Here is a 17000-nt window from a genome sequence, read left to right on the forward strand (position 1 = left end):
GTGTGAGCTTTTTCACATTCCGTGTCCAGAAACATCACCTGAGTGACGTAGTGTGATTTCTGCCCTTTACAGCACAAAACGCAGCGCTGTGTCAACAATGTATTTTTCAGATACATTTTTGCCCTTGATCCCCCTCTGGCATGCCACTGTCCAGGTCGTTGCACCCTTTAAACAACTTTAAAATCATTTTTCTGGCCAGAAATGTCTTTTCTAGCTTTTAAAATTCGCCTTCCCATTGAAGTCTATGGGGTTCGCGACGTTCGCATTTTTGACGCAAGTTCGCGAATATGTTCGTGAACATTTTTTCCGCCATTCGCTACATCCCTATCAGTAAACAGTATTAGATATAAGATTAACCACTTGATGAGCATTTACACACATACACAAAGAATACTGTGTGTCACATCAGTAGCAGCTCATTCACACTATGGGGCTGTAGAAGCAACGGTCTAATCCATTAAGATTTCAAAGCAGTTGTTTTGTGTTTTTAATCAAGACATTTATGATAGTTAAAAATGCTCTTCACGGTCAGGAACATTTCTAAGGGATTAAAACACATTCATTTCCTGTGGGTATTAGAGCTCAGTGCAGCTCAGAATCAGCAGTGAGCACTTACACTCATCTGGGTCCTAACTCCCTGAAGGAAATTGCATGTGGAAATTAAAGTTAAAAATTAAAGTTTTGGTAAGGGTATTAATAGATTTATTCCCATACATAGGCCAATAAAGTCTGGTGGAATCAAATTGGCAGCCTAAATAGCTCCCCCATTGAAACATTTAGACTGCAAAGTTTGTCAGTTAACAAGACAGATGTTCACTGCTATTGATGTGGAGTTTTCAGTAAAAACTCAAATTTTTGGGTAAAAAATAAACTCAAATTTTTCATGTTTTAAGATTTATATTCCCCCGAATCTGTTAATAGCTTGAATCTAAAAATACTACTGCTAAAACCTGTTGAAATCATGTAGATGTCAATGGCAGAGGTCCCTTGATATTTGTAGCCTTCATGATGTTGGGGTTTTTTTCCCAGTGAGTTTCGCTCTAATACTCGATAAATGTGAGTGATTTCAGTTTTTTGTTTGATGAAAACTCGATCAATACAAGTATTCGGGGTTTTAACCCCAATTACACTGATTCAAGCTTTTTACATTTGCAGTTTTTCATAAATAAGAAAACATTCGAGTTGTGAGTTTAACCGAGAAAAACTTTACAACCTTGACCTTTGATAAATAACCCCCGAAGCGTCCGATTTATCAAAATGTGAGATTAGAGTTTACCACAGAAAAGTATATTTTTCAAATGGTGAACTCTATTACCCTCAAATGGTGAATTACCCTCGCACACCCTGGCCTTCCCGATCTGTACGAGTCCCAGGTGCTCAGTGAAGGAGGCGTTGGTAAAATCAAATTCAACGTGAAAGGCAAGAAATCACATACATGCTTGACAAAGGGGTTACGCCCCAAAACGTTGCATCCGCAATAAATGAGCTAGGGTTATCCCTGCTAAAAGTAACCCAAGTTGCGCCAGTGATTTCTTGCCTTTCACGTTGAACTCTAACTTTCACCCATTGATAAATATACTTCTAAAAATCCCATAGGAATAGAACTTGGGTGAATTTTTCTATGGTAAACTGCAATCTCACATTTTGATAAATCTGACCCTAAGTGATATGAAAAAGAATGGAAAATCTTTAAATTATGGCAAATCTTGGTCACTGATGTGAATGACATATAGGGGCACATTTACCTAGGGTCGAATATCGAGGGTTATATCGATATATCGATATTCGGCCGTCTAAGTAAAATCCTTCGAATATTGAAGTCGAAGGATTTTGCGATATTCCTACGATCGAAGGAATAATCGTTCGATCGAATGATTAAATCCTTCGAATCGAACGATTCGAAGGATTTTAATCCATTGATCGAAGGATATTCCTTCGGTAGGTTTTAGGTGGCGAAGTAGGGGGTCGAAGAATTTTTTAAAGAGACAGTACTTCGACTATCGAATGGTCGAATAGTCGAACAACTTTTAGTTCGAATCGTTCGATTCGAAGTCGAAGGTCGTAGTCGAAGGTCGAAGTAGCCCATTCGATGGTCGAAGTAGCCATATTCGACCATTCGAAATTCAAACTTTTTTTTCCTCTATAAATGGGCCCCATAATCTCTGGAAAGTGCTGTGGAATGCGTTGGCATTATATAAATAAACAATAATAATGGCTGTACCATAAGTTTGCATTGACAAGCACAGTTTGAGATACGTCCTTCAGGACAGGAATTAAACCAATAGTACCTGTGCGCCTGAACAGTTTGTTGAATACAAAAACTCACCGGCCACAGTTGGACAAAATGAAGTAAATGGCAGTAACCGATTTAGTGAGGTTAAATAGGGAAAGAATTTAAATGAAGATATACATGTTAGATCTGTGCAAGATGTGGGGGGAGTGTAGGTGGCATAGAAGTATATTGATCAAATTAAATGACACCTCCTGAAATTTGCATGGCAACCCATTCAAGCGACACTAACACTAGAATGTAAATTACTTTTATGCTTAACACAATAAGATCAGAGACATACGGTCAGATTCGGGGAGATTAATCACATGGCAACAAATCTCCTCTTCTTCGGGCAAATAATCTCCCCGAACTGCTTTCCCATTCCTTCCCGTCGGCTAAAATGTAAATCGCCGGCAGCATGGCACTCTGAGCGCTTAGTTTTCCGAAGTCGCCCCAAGTTGCCTCACAAGGAAACTTTGTCGACTTGGAAAACAAATCACTCCGAGTGCCATCCCACCGGCGATTTATATTCTAGCCATCGGGCAACTAATCTCCCCGTATCCGATTGTCTGTCTCTGCCCTAACAGTATCTCTGTGAAATTAGGATATGGAATGTCACATGCTCCTTTTCAGCAGACTGGGGAACCCTTACAGTATGGCTGTATCTGTATTTTCTGCTTTTGTCACCATAAGATCAAGGTGGCTGCCTTAAAGGAAATAAAGGTAGCAAGCAAGAATGGTTCCTCCAGTCCACTGCATGGCAGCACATATACTGTATGTCTCAAGTTCTGAATAGATATGAAATACTTTATAATTATTATTATTAACATGTATTTATATAGCGCCAACATATTGCGTAGCACTGTATATAATATACCAGGTTGTTTAGTAAGCAGTGTTAGTGCAAACAAAGAATAATGATGGCAACCTATGATGAGTCTCAGGTAATGGTTCTCTTGAATTAAACAAACAGCACTTAGATACACATAGATATACATAGCCCCACAGAGTGCAGGGATCACTTTTGATGCAGTTGAAGGAACAAGAAATTATGGATTTATTTTGTTTCCAAGAATAAAATCTTTCCCCCAACCTAGATTTCCTGTTTTTTTAATAAAGTTTCCTTTTTTATAAGTCATGTTTAAAATGTTTCTTAAGGAACAGAGAATTCCATTTTGTAGGCAAACATTTTCAGGAACAAATCCAAGCAGAAGCTGCTCTATTACTGGCATCAGCTGAGGCATTCCCATGCATGGAACACCCCTAGTTGGGCCATACTGTAAGTAGCTTTAATTGCTTTCTATTGATAATGTTGAGATATAGCTCTGCCTAGACAAACAATACAACAGCTACAAGTAATGAATATGCAAAGCAGGAATGTAATCTACACACAGTAGCCCCTGCCCTTTTAATAAGGCAAACACAATGAGTACAGGGTACAGTTTCAGTAATCTTACTTAGTGCATACAGTGAAAACCAGATGTTAACATCAGCACATCTACCGACTCCTATTAAATTCAGATTTTTTGCATCAAAGTTGCTGAATTTTGGGTCCAGCCGGGTTATTTGGTACAGGACTTACACCCGGCTTTAGCAGAAGTCTTTGGATGCCAGAGGCCCTGTACTGATCTGAACATTTGCATTCCATTTATACAACAGAGCAACAGCAGTCACACTTAAGTCCTTAAACACACAAGGAGCATTACTTTACCATGTTCTTGATTATAAATGAACGGTTCCATTTCTTAAGATGAGGGCCCTCTTCTCCCCCCTGTATAGGGCACAATTTTTATGTTTGATGTATATACAGAATATACCGCTGCTTTTATACAGTACATGTTCATCATAATTATACAATACAGGTATTGGATACGTTATCTGGACACCCATTATCCAGAGAGCTCCAAATAAGGCCATAGACTCAATTTTAATCAAATAATCACAATTTTTAAAAAATATTTTGGTTATCTGTATAATAATAATAATAATAATAATAAAACTGTACCTTGTACTTGATCTCAACTAATATATATTTAACACTTATTGGAAAAACAATCCTATTGGGTTTAATGTTTAAAATATTTTTTTAGTTGAATTTAGGGATGGAGATCCAAATGACAAAAAAATCCCTTATTCGGAAGACCCTAGGCCCCGAGCATTCTGGATGACAGCCCCCATACCTGTATCCTTTTTCCGACAAACACATCTATAGCTGATGTCCCTGCCAAGGAAAATCAAGAGATTCAACATATAAACAGAAAAGAGATGCTCTTTGTGCACAAGAAACAGTATTTGCATTTAGTTAATAAATTTTACTGATAAGACAGTTTTTTTAAGTCAAAAGTTTATATGCCAGTTTAAAAGAACTTCTTCTGTTACATATCGTTTGCACGATTTCTCTGTCCATAAATGACTGAACACGTAATGGATCCCCCCCCCCACATACTGTATGTTCATTCTTCATTCATTTTCTTTAGAGATAAAAACAAACACTTGAACATTCCCCACCAGAAGTACAGAATTCTGCCCCACAGCTATTAGGAATAAATAACATATACAGTGTTCTCATCTTGATAAACTCTGTACAAGTGTTCCAGGTGGATGCACAATCAAGTCGGAGAGAATAAAAAGCAGCAAAGATGGAGGAGCATGGTTAACCATCACTCGTTACACAGCACTATAAAGGCATACATGTCACAATTCCATTTATAGGCAACTTCAAGACACATTCCCCCATATGTAATATAAGGCACTAAGTTTGCCCAGGAGCAGTAACCCACAGCAACCAATAAGATTCTTGCATTTAAACAGGTGACTAGTAAATGCTACCTGCTGATTGGTTGCTATGAGTTACTGCCCCAGGGCAAACTTAGTGCCTTTTATTACATAACCCCAATTTTGTCTTCCCAAGGGCAATATATCAGTCCTTCAGTGAGGAAATTGAACACCTTTTACGTAAAGCCCCCATAATTCACAAACACCAGCACTACAATAATTTAAAGCCACTTACATGAAATTTCTGTAAAATCAGTTAGCACAGAACTGAGCATTCACAACACCGACTGATGCAGCAGATTTGGCCTCAATTTAAAAACAGTTCCAACTATATTAAAGTATTTTATCTGAGAAGAAGAAAACCAGCGAACACATACAACTAATGGACTGGTCAAGAAAGACACTCAGTCATGTGAGCTGTGCCTCTCTCTAAGTATTGGGGGGACGCTGTGTGTGTGTATGTATATATATATATATATATATATATATATATATATATATATATATATATATATATATATATATATATATATATATATATATATATATATATATATATAGATTCACAAGGGCCATGAATATCCTGTAGATCTTTATAAACAGGTACTTAGTGATGTCATCGGTTATCACTATAATTTCTGTCACATGACTCACTGAAACTTGTGTATTATAATAAATAAAGTACCCCTGTTGCAAAATATGAGGATATTAGAAATCACCTCGGAGTTCCATGACCTGTATACAAATACTCTTTTTTATGTGTCATGGAACTCCTCTGTAACTTATAATAGCCTTATATTTTACAAGAGGGGGTCGTTTATTCACTATAGATATATATATTTTTAATGTATTTAATTGGCTTTATCTAGAGACTCTTCTTCATCAATAGGATAATTGGAAGCACTCGCCTGCCCAGTTTATTACATTCTATGTACTGAAATGAAGCTTTAAGAAATCTGGGGCTGTTTTAACCATAGACCTTAATTGAACTTTGTCTGTTTTACATTGTCTGTGCCAAGGTTTACTTCATAGCTGCATTTTACGGCATTAACAGACACCTGTAAATTCACAACTGGCTTGTAACAAAGGCTTGGCTTCTAGCCAGACCTTATTAGATTTCTATATTTTTAGAAAGGAATTTATATCAGCCAGTAACATGAAACGTGCATCTCCTAGCTATTATAATTGCAGGAGAAAAAAAAATCTTTATTAGAAACGATTACAATGAACCTCACTGCCTTCTTCAGCTTTTTATATAAACTATATGGGCACTAAATATTTTTTTCTTGCTATAATAGTTTCTCAGGGCACTTGCATATACAAGTCATATAAAAGAAAAACAATGCTACGGAGTTAGTTTCTCAACACTGGGGTTAAAGTTAACCTTCCAAATACACCGGACCGATTATTGGTTTTGTTTTTATTATTGAAATAACCGACTTGTCCATTGTTCAACCCTGTGCATTTATCTCACAGACATAAAACAAACATTTATGACATATAATAGGTATGAATAGCTTGATGGAAGACGGAAAAGCAGCATAAGTTATCGTCAGGATGGAAGAGTCTAGAAACTGAAGGTTTTTGATCTAAAGTCCTAGTTAAAGGCAGATTGTACAATCTATACAAGTGTATAAAAAGGGGAATGGGTGAAATTTGGTTAATTTTAATAAAGGCACCTCGAGGCTAAAGGCTTTACAAATCTAGAATCCTTTCACTGGTCAATAAAAACAATCAAGCTTTTATTGCTGCTGTTCAAGTAGCAGAGAAACAAATTTCCATGTATTACAGTCCCAAACATAGGAATCTCCCTTATGAAGCCAAGATCCACCTGCTATGTAACAGAAGCAGTACAACTGCTGATTTCCAGACCATGGAAATACAGTAATATTCTTTCGTGTGCTTTCAAGTTTATGGAATCATAGAAAAAAAAAAGTCAAGTTCTGCCAATCAAAGGTGCAGAGAATATGATGACACCTGCACTCCAGTTGCTGGCGTACCGTTTCCTCGGGATATGTGGCTGGGAATACTTAGGAGTAGAATGTAAGGACACTCTGATGATTCCCACGGACAAGAAGGATTGGTGGAAGGTCTTTAGAGAGAGCCTCTATCCAAGCCATATAAAGGGCACTAGAGACTGCACCTTTTCTTGCAACTGGAAGGCTCCTACAAACAAGAAAAAAACACGATGAACTTTCTATAGGCTAGGGTATACTGTGAGAATATCGTTTTATGAAAAATAATAATAGCACTGATGCTCAGCTGCCAGTTGTTTGCCTAGAGACCAATCTCCTATTCACACAAAAAAAATACCTTTTGGTTCATGCCCTCAGTTTCATAACTATCTCAAATAACCTATAAGAGATGATTAACATGCAACCATGTAGTTGGTTACTATTCACAACTCCCAACAATTAGTCATAGGATCCCAGCAGTGGTGTAACTACATGTTACTGGACCCTACAGCAAATTGATTTTAGGGCCCCAACATATACAGAGGTTGTCCTGTTTTACAAATATATATCGAAATTGCTCTTTATTTGGGCCTCCTAGCCCCCTTGCTGCAGGTTCTGCTTTCTCTGTAGTTACACCCCTGGATCACGGGAGTTGTAAATTAATTGACCCAGTGTCTTACTTTTCTTATTAGTTACTTTTTCCTTTAAAATATGGCCAGAAAGAGACACTGTTATTGAAACGATGATGGTAATCCACAAATCACAGATTGGATGCTGTGGCTTTTAGTTCTGTACATTATGTGCATATGTGATATCTTTACTAGTTAGTTTTTTTTACTTAAAAGCCATATTTTTTAGGATGCATACCAGGTTTAGTATACCTTATAACAATGTTAAAATAAAAAAGCAAAACACAGTAGCTAGAAAAAAAGACGATGAGATGTCTCTTGGAAGGGATAACCAAATGATCTAGTTAGTCACTCATTTAAAGAAAATATTGTGCGCGATATTGATTTGAACTTACATGACAATGACATTTGCTGTGCTGGAGTGCTCTTTCAACAACTCGTTCAGTCGAATCTGGCGGTGTGTCTAATGCAAGGTGAAAGATGAGCAGAGTAAAAAGTATTAGCTTAACATTATATTAAACAAAAGCAAGAATTAAATTGTATTATCATTATTCTCAAGAAGCTTTAACAACACTGTACTGTTTTCGAAACAAAACTTAAATGATAAAAGCGTTGTGCAGTGTAGTACCAATCTGTTACATTTATTGCACAGCTTTGGCGCAAGCTTTGCACGTTACACATAATCATCACAGTACATTAAAATAAATCTGTGTCCCTAGTCTAAATGAATGCAGTGAAACAGATAATGTATAGAAAATATTATAATTATTAACGGAAAGAATGGATAAACATACTTTTGTTTTATAAAGTTCTAACTCATTATCTGTAATTCTCCAGGGCTCTTCTTCTTTCATTTTGTCTGCAACTTCTTGTTCTTTTTCATCCTCGCGAAGTCTAAATGGTTCAATCATCTCTTCAAAGGCTGCCACACTAAATGATAGAGATAAAGGATGTCTTAGATGCAGATTTCCAACACTTAATGTATTTATCACAATCATGCCTTGACTTCCTCCAATTATCCTGTGTGTAATGTGACAAGGTGATGCCATTGAAGTCACTGGCAAAAGGCATGTACAGTACAGTTTTCAGTTTTGGAGAAAAAAAAAAGCCAAGTTTGATATTGGCCTTAATCAACTGCTATATACGGTCACTAACCAAATATGTTAATCTACTACCAGTGGGAGTTTTAGTTCAGTAAGAACTGGAGGGCAGAAAGCTGAATCACTTCATTATTTAGCTTGACATTGGAGAGGTTGTACTGTAAATATAATTTAAATGTAAAGACTGGAGAAAGGAGATTGAAGATGCCATTAACTTGATAATTAGTTTTACATGACACAGCTGCAATATGCGAAATCACTGTCCAGAAACAAACCTCTTGTTGCTTCATTTTGTTATAATCCCTGGCAATCAATGATAGATCCTGGAAATACTTAGCAAGTAATGGGAAAGACTCAAGAGAAGATTAGTGGAGCGCTAAATCCAAGACTGTCCAAAATCAGGAATTAAAGAATTAATGTGCTTCACTACCAACAGCTCATTAACTGTGATTATAAAAGATAAGCACTTTATACTCATGGTCATGTGTCACGCTTTCCTTCCAATATATTGCCTTCTTTTTTAAGGATTGTTTTTAATGTACCAGAACTATTGCTCTGTTTTAGTAATTATTATTATTATTTTATCGATTTATTCATTTAAGGTTATCTAGTGTTTACCCCTCAAAAATCTAGCATTTATACATATTGTATGAAAGGATGGATTATACTTTTTGCTGCCCTTTATTGTGAATTCCTTGGGCTAGGCAACTACTATGGCAGTCCCCATTAAATTCAAAATGACAATATTATCTGCACACAAAAAAGTTCTATAAATGGAAGATATCCTGCAGGATAGTGTGGTTCCTGTTACCTACTTGGGCAAATTATTACATCTCAAGGGATAGAAAATGGACATTTTGAGTGGGCATAAAAAATACCTATCGCTTGCAGGCTGGCTAGGCACCTGCAATATGGCAAAGAATCAGTGAATGTTGCCAGCAGGCTGTTCGTTGTTTAATATTAGAGGCAAACATCACTGGTAGTGTAAAAATTCCCTATCATTACAGACAATGTTAGTTTGAAGTAGGTTTATTGATGGGAACCTTTAATTTTATAATTTGTATTTATAATAATGCATATTGCATTCATTTTGCGGCAGGTAAAAGCTCCTCTGTGCCTATTTTTAAAAAAGTATATACTCCAGAGCTTATTTTAAAATTAGAAAATGCTTAGAAAATGCGTAGAGAATCTGTTTTGTTAGTACAATGGTAAGATTCACAAATTTCTTATGCAATTTAACTCACCGAGCTGGGAGAGCAAGCTCTAAACAGCTTTTCATTGACTGCTGTTCAATGGCAGGCAGTGGTGTAAAAAACGCACTGGAAATTGTATTTGTTGAAACTATGAGCCTAAAGGGGAAGTTAGATGCACCGATATCATAAAAAAAGTGAATTTTCGTACGATATTCAGAGCGTGTGGTGGGTGGGAAGACTTGGATATCGGTCAGCTCGTCGATCGGGTTGGCCTGAAAATTTGGATTGGGCACCTTTGAAGGCACCCGAACATTGGCCTATGTTAGTGCTGAATCGTCAAGTACAGTTAGAATTCTATTATTTCTACTTGTATATCAGACAATTCAGCTCTAACACATCTGTATTGAAAATGAACGATCTCTCCTGCGACCAATGGTCGCAATTTATTACATCTATGGCATCCTTTAGAGCTTACTGCCTGCATAGATCATTCATACTCTACACATTTGCATTTCTAATAAAGGGCCGTATACATTCTTTTTCAACACCAATGAATAGGGCTTACACTGAATACACTTTTTGGCTATTGTTTTAAACAAATTCTGGTTACTATACAAACCACTTCCTTGTTTTGAATGATCTGCTCCTTATCTTAAAGCCTAGGATTTTTTTTATATGGAACTCATTATCACCTCTTAATAAATTACCCAGTTTATAGAGGGAAAGGAGGGGTAAGTATAAAAATAAAACTATTTTACATAAGTCCTTTATAATGGCAAAATTAGGAATATATAGAAGTTTTTTTCAAGATAAAGGGTGCATTTTCAACACAACTCCAATTTGTTGTGCTATTTTTCAGGTGTTTACCACCCCTTAAAAATCTGTTTATATAGAAAAGGTAAGATGTTCAGAAGATGCTTACTATGTAAAATACCCGATTATAAGCATATTAGAAAATCTGTTAATATAACTGCAAATAACATCAGAGATGTTCTGTATACACACTTGAATATGACTTTATATTGATAAAACTGAAGGTTTATTTGGTATTTTCAGCCCATTAGGTTCTGTCTACAGCGAGTTCACATACTGTAAAAATAACCAGACAGACATTGCTAAGATTTTGAGGAGGCTTTTAGAAAGTGAGAAGGAATATGGAATATAGAGAACCAATGGCATACCAACGCAGATTAAACATATTGCACCTTTAATCGTATTCAAAATAATATTTTTGCTCCAGTTCCCCCAAACATTTATAAACCTTATTAATACTCAACCCCTCAAAAAACCTACTACTTAGTCTATGAAATATCCTTACTTCTCTTTCTTTGGTTTTGTGTTGATATCTCCAAGGACCATGATGTCAGAGAAGTCAATTCTAAACTTGCTGAGTAAGGTTGCCATTCTGCAAAACAAATTAGGAAGTTATCATTTTTGGTAGAAATTTCACAAACTTTTTACAAGATACAGACATTTACCTCAGCACCCTACAAAAAGTGTTCACATATTGTTTAACATATTTATCTACTGCTTAAATCACTGATAACTTGTATCTGGAAGAATACATTGAAGGGTGCACCAAGAACTTTTTTTTACTTTCAATTGATGTACAGAACTACACCCTCTGATGTTCTGGATAATCAGCATGTTATTAAAACACAAGTGCTGTAAAAGCTAGCTGGTCATGATACCCAGCAGGCATGGACACTCTGGGGACAGAGCTAAGTGAAAACACAGGGGACTTTATTTGCTTGCTGGTAAGAGTTGACGTATACACCTCAATGAATATACAGCCTGAAAAGAGAGGAACAAAATCAAGTTTAGGGCTCCTATAACTAAATAATACTGCATCTTGCTTAAAGGGGTGGTTCACCCTTGAGTTAAGTTCTAGTATGTTATAGAATTTCCTAGTCCTAGCAACTTTGAAATTGGCAGTCATTATTTATTTCGTTTTTGAGTTATTTGCTTTTCTCCTCTACCTCTTTCCAGCTTTCAAATGGGGGTCACTGAACCAGGTAGCCAAAAAACAATTGCTCTGTGAAGCTACAATTGTATTATTGTTGTTACTTTTTATTACTTATGTCACCATTCAGTTCCCCTCCTATACTTATTCCAGCTCACTCAAACTGGATAGCAGTTGAACAAAAAGAAATATAACTAAAATACTTTAAAACTATAACTAAAAACCCAAAAAAATCAAAAAAGAATTTGCACATCGTCTCAGCTTATCAGTGTCTACATCATACTAAAATTTAATCTAAAGGTGAACTACCCATAAAGGGATTGCTATCTTTAGTCCCTACTGAACTATATTGCTTGCTGCCTTGTAAACTTCTAATTGTCCCACTGACAGCATACATATTGTCTACAGAACAATAAGGAATAGGATTTATTCTAGTCTACTATGTGTGCTTAGCTCAACACAGCTGCCTCCTAACAGGGCCTGTAATAAATGTCCTAGAAGTGATAATGTCCACACCTTTCTATTAATACCACGGCATAGCAATTAAGTCACTTCCCATCTTCACCATGTTGACAACAAGACTGACAATTAATTTCACAAAGTACTTGTAAGTTTTCATTACATTGATTCAACATTATAGCAAAACTTAATGGAACTAAACAAAGCAGCATCCCTGATAAACAGTACTACTCTGCTGTCATTGTCAAAAAAATACAAGGCAAACAGAATGTATCACCAATGTATGTGTAAAAATGAAAAAAGGAGGAGTAGAAAATAAGCTATGCACCAATATTTCATTTCACTTTACATCTAAAGAAATCAGATTTCTGGGCTTCCCTTCCTACATTTAGTGCAGTGATTTGAAGCTGCCCAATTATGTTCCTTTATAAAATGAATATGAACACAAGGGATAAAATCCTCTTATGGTGCTAAATTGTGGCACACATCATTTGTTGGCTCTGATTTAATTACACATTTTTATCTTTGATGTTTTTTCCCTTGGCTGGTAAGAAGTGGCTAATAATTAGCTCTAAGCTTGATGTAAGATATTCGGTCATCAGCAACTTAATTCTCTCACATCACAAGCCATGAATAGAAATCAACAGTTCCCACATTAAAAGCAGATGACAAAAAAAAAAAGAGTCAATTATATGTTGCTAGCTTTATCCTAAGATACTGAAAAGTTTGATTATAAACCTCCATGTTCTCATACAGAACTCCATTTAGGCACTTGCTCTGCCATATCAGTAGAAACACAACTTTACAAAATACACCCTAATCTCTTGAGTTTTTTCAATATTTCAACCATCTTAGAGTAGGTGTTTCTGTTTTATTGCTCAACAATTGTATTCCCATTCATGAGTGATAAATCAGGGGTTGCTTAGTATTTTACTTTTATTTGCGGCGATGAGTCAACCCTTGTTACTGGAGCATATGCATTCTATTGTGGAAGAGTATGCAATAAGGAAGGATACATAAACCATCACTTTCCCCTTTTAGCTCCTGAGAAGAGCCCTGTCCACTCTAGCTTCCCTGAAACAGGTTACTTTTTGCAAGTATAGCCCTATTAGTATACCTCTCTCTTTCACAGTCAGTGACTAAGGAAAAGAGACAACATGGAAGATCAGAAGTCCCAATACAATATTCTGTATATCTATTTGATGAAAGGTTGTTCTTTAGAGGATTTGGACTAAGTTAAAACCCACTAATCAGTTGCAGGGTTCACTGATTAGTTTCAATAAGTGGGTTGCCAGTGTGCTTTATGATGAGTTCATGTACTTCTTTTAAACAAAAGTCTGTAAATAAATATATTAATAGTACAACTCCATTTTTTATACAGACACCTTCTACAGCAGTGGTCCCCAACCATTAGCTTGTGAGCAACACCAACCCCTTCGGTGTTGCTCCCGGAGGCCTCAAAGCTGGTGCTTATTTTTGAATTCCTGTCTTAAAAGTAAGTTTGGGTGCATAAAACCCAGGTTTATGGCCAAATAGAGCCTCCTGTAGGCTGCCAGTCCACATAAAGCAACTGAAAAGGCATTCATATCCTTTATTTGGCAATCCCAGGAATTTTTTTCATGCTTGTGTTGCTTCCTACCTCTTCTTACATTAAGGGGCTCATTTACTAAGGGTCGAAGTGAATGAAGTAATTTTTGGGTACTTCGACCATCGAATAGGCCAAAATTCAATTTGAATTGAATTGAATTGAAAAAACTTCACAAATTCGACCATTAGAAAAACTAAGTACTGTCTCTTTAAAAAACTTCGACTTTGACACTTCGCCACTTTAAACCTGCCGAATTGCTGTTTAGCCTATGGGGAAAAAGTTTTGAGAAGTCAAAGGATTTTTTGTAAAATCGTATGAATCGAACGATTCGAATGATTTCACCGTGCGATCGAACGATTTTAATTTTAAGGAAAACCCTTCAACTTCGACTATCGTACTACACCTATTAGACGGTCGAATTTTGATGTTTTTTCACTTCGAAATTCAACCCTTGATAAATCTGCCCCTTAATGTAGCTGGGGCACTCGTGTTCTACAGCATAGCTCCATCCTCAAGAGCAACACTGGATGAACAACATTACTTGTTGCAAACATGTAGATTATGAATAGATGTATGTATCTTGCTATGTGCTCTGCAAGTCATTGACAACCTACAGATTTAGTTTTAAGAATAATAGAGGCAGTCAAGTCTATGAGAAAATCTAGAAATAAATTAGGACAAAAAGTTTTTTTTTGCCTCCAAATGAACCTGGCCCACAATGTGAAAATGATATGAGGCTGGTAATGTGTTAACCATATACACTATTACTTTGTACCTGGTCTGTAATAAGTAAAATGAATCCTCAGACACTCTAGTATTAAAATTTAATGCAGTGAATAGCAAAAGCACTTACGCTCTCCTATCGTGATCTATCCTATTGATTTTGCCACCAATAAATACTCGGATCTTACAGTCTCTCCACTTCTTCTTTGTAGTAATCAAATATGGAATCAACAGTGTTAAACCTGCAAAATTTAAGAGATAAAACCAAATAAATAAATGAAAGTAATAAAAATAAGCACATGTGTAAAGGGGTAAAAATAAAGAATTTATTTTTATAATATAAATAGTTATGCTATACTGTAGTTTAGCCAGCAGGTGGCGCTAGGTCCACCTGAGAGCCTATACAAGACAATGCCTTGCTGGGGCACTTGCTATTTTGGCCTGTAACATCTAGAAGCAACACCAGACCGAGTGAAAGTTAGATAGGGATAGCGAGCATGGACAGTCTGTTGTTCCGACATGGAGTAATAGTTTGGGCTAGAGCCCTAAGGTGATTGAGCACCAGAATTAGGGAAAGGAGTGTTCAGGTTTAGGTAAGCGGAGAGCCTAAGGAAGAAGCTTGGACATTGATGGGAGAATGCTGTGGTGTGAGAGTAACAAGCACTGAGTGATTGAGCACCAGAATTAGGGAAATGAGTGTTCAGGTAAGCGGAGAGCCTAAGGAAGAAGCTTGGGCATTGGGCATGGATGGGAGTGCTTGTTACTCTCACACCACAGCCTTCTCCCATCCATGCCCAATGCCCAAGCTTCTTCATTAGGCTCTCCGCTTACCTGAACACTCATTTCCCTAATTCTGGTGCTCAATCACTCAGTGCTTGTTACTCTCACACCACAGCATTCTGAGTGATTAAGATCTTTGTCAGCAACCAGAGCCCCGGTCAGAACTGTAAGTCGTTTCCATGCAAGATGCTGTTATAAAAATAAAAGTGTTTGAGTTCATCGCATTTATTATTAACATGATTAATTCTTGCAGCAAAGGCCGTGCATACACCTTACACATTGACGGGGCCAAACAGCCACGAGTGGCCCCATTACACATTCATAAGACATCTTTTTCCATTTGCAACAAATTTATAAAGAAAGGCTTCAGAATTCTTGATGAGCAGTTAAACAAGAGACCAAACTGCAGAACGGAGAGGTTTTTAACCAATAAACAAATAAAAGATTCATAGAAATATGGTGACATTAACTTTTATAGCAACCACAAATATGCGGTTTTAGGTCAAGGATATTAATGCTTAAACTGGTCCCTCATGTATAAGCTCACCTCCATCATCAAAAAGCCACCAGACATCAATGGTGCTTTTGCCTTGCTTCTTTTGAAACTGCAAGCTAGCATCCAAAAGCCTTTGGTCGGCAGTGTCCAGTGAAATACCTTGACCTTTGGAACCTGCAGGAAAAAAACAGGCAAAAAAATCAAAGAGCCAATTGCAATTCTGATGGCATTACCCAATATCTATAATTAGTGAAAAAGAAGTAGAAAGAGAAGTTGAGAGATACGTTTTTTTGGTCAGAAATGAAGGTTTCCAAGTAAAGAGGTTTGAACACAATTCTCACTATATGCCTTTAAATACTTTTCTGCCCCATTACCTTTGTTTAAAAAATGTCACGCTATCCCAGAACAAAAAGTTGCATATACCTCATGGATCATTTTTTTCAAAAGAAAACTCACTCACTGAATGCAGCTTTTAATGACACCTATTTAATAAAAATGGAGATAAAGAACAGGGACTTCCTTATATTAAAAAAGGTTACCCATCCGTGCAGAAATAAGTGTGCTTAGACCCCTATGTATGCTTTCAAGTTTCAACAAGCTGTGCACAAAAACCTATCACGGTGTACTTAGATCTAAACACGTCTTCTGGGAGACCAAGAGAGATCAAGAAGCCATTAGAATTGTTACAACAAAACCACAAAGCAAAAGAACTAATGTCATTCCCCTGCAAAACAAAGTCACATTACGATTTTCAGAATGTTTTCATAGACTGGAAAATGTATATTTTAAGAAATCTTTTGATCAAGAATTGAAGCAAAACAAACCCACACAGGGAGCAAACAGAAGGATTAAAAGACGATAGTGGGAGGAAAAAAAAAAAAGAATGAAAGACAAAGAGGGCTCTACTGTAAATAAAAATGTAATGATGCCTGCCTTTTTTCAACAGTGGTTGTGTTGGTGTCTTGCCATCGTCTTCCTCGTCTGGATTATGTTTTAAAAGAAAAATGAAAAGTAATGTTAATCGTGCTTAGTTATGAAACACCCACGACTAAATCATAAAAAAAGAA

The 17000-nt window shown here is 36.6% G+C and overlaps 1 protein-coding gene across 6 annotated transcripts in view; it reads right to left on the bottom strand.

Annotated features, from left to right (window-relative positions):
* Positions 1-6452: 6452 nt before the first annotated feature.
* slc12a2.L (solute carrier family 12 member 2 L homeolog) overlaps positions 6453-17000 on the bottom strand; it is a 63297-nt gene continuing 52749 nt past the window's right edge. For 4 of the 6 annotated variants that reach the window (XM_018246808.2, XM_018246889.2, XM_041580947.1 and 1 more), the window contains exons 22-28: positions 16867-16914; positions 15985-16107; positions 14788-14899; positions 11243-11329; positions 8426-8561; positions 8027-8094; positions 6453-7213 (exon numbers count right to left, since the gene is read on the bottom strand). In XM_018246808.2, coding sequence (XP_018102297.1) covers positions 7078-7213; positions 8027-8094; positions 8426-8561; positions 11243-11329; positions 14788-14899; positions 15985-16107; positions 16867-16914 — 710 coding nt within the window. In that variant the 3' untranslated portion in view covers positions 6453-7077. 6 annotated transcript variants of the gene reach the window in all.

Source organism: Xenopus laevis, chromosome 1L, assembly GCF_017654675.1.
Source record: "Xenopus laevis strain J_2021 chromosome 1L, Xenopus_laevis_v10.1, whole genome shotgun sequence".
Lineage (NCBI taxonomy): Eukaryota > Metazoa > Chordata > Amphibia > Anura > Pipidae > Xenopus > Xenopus laevis.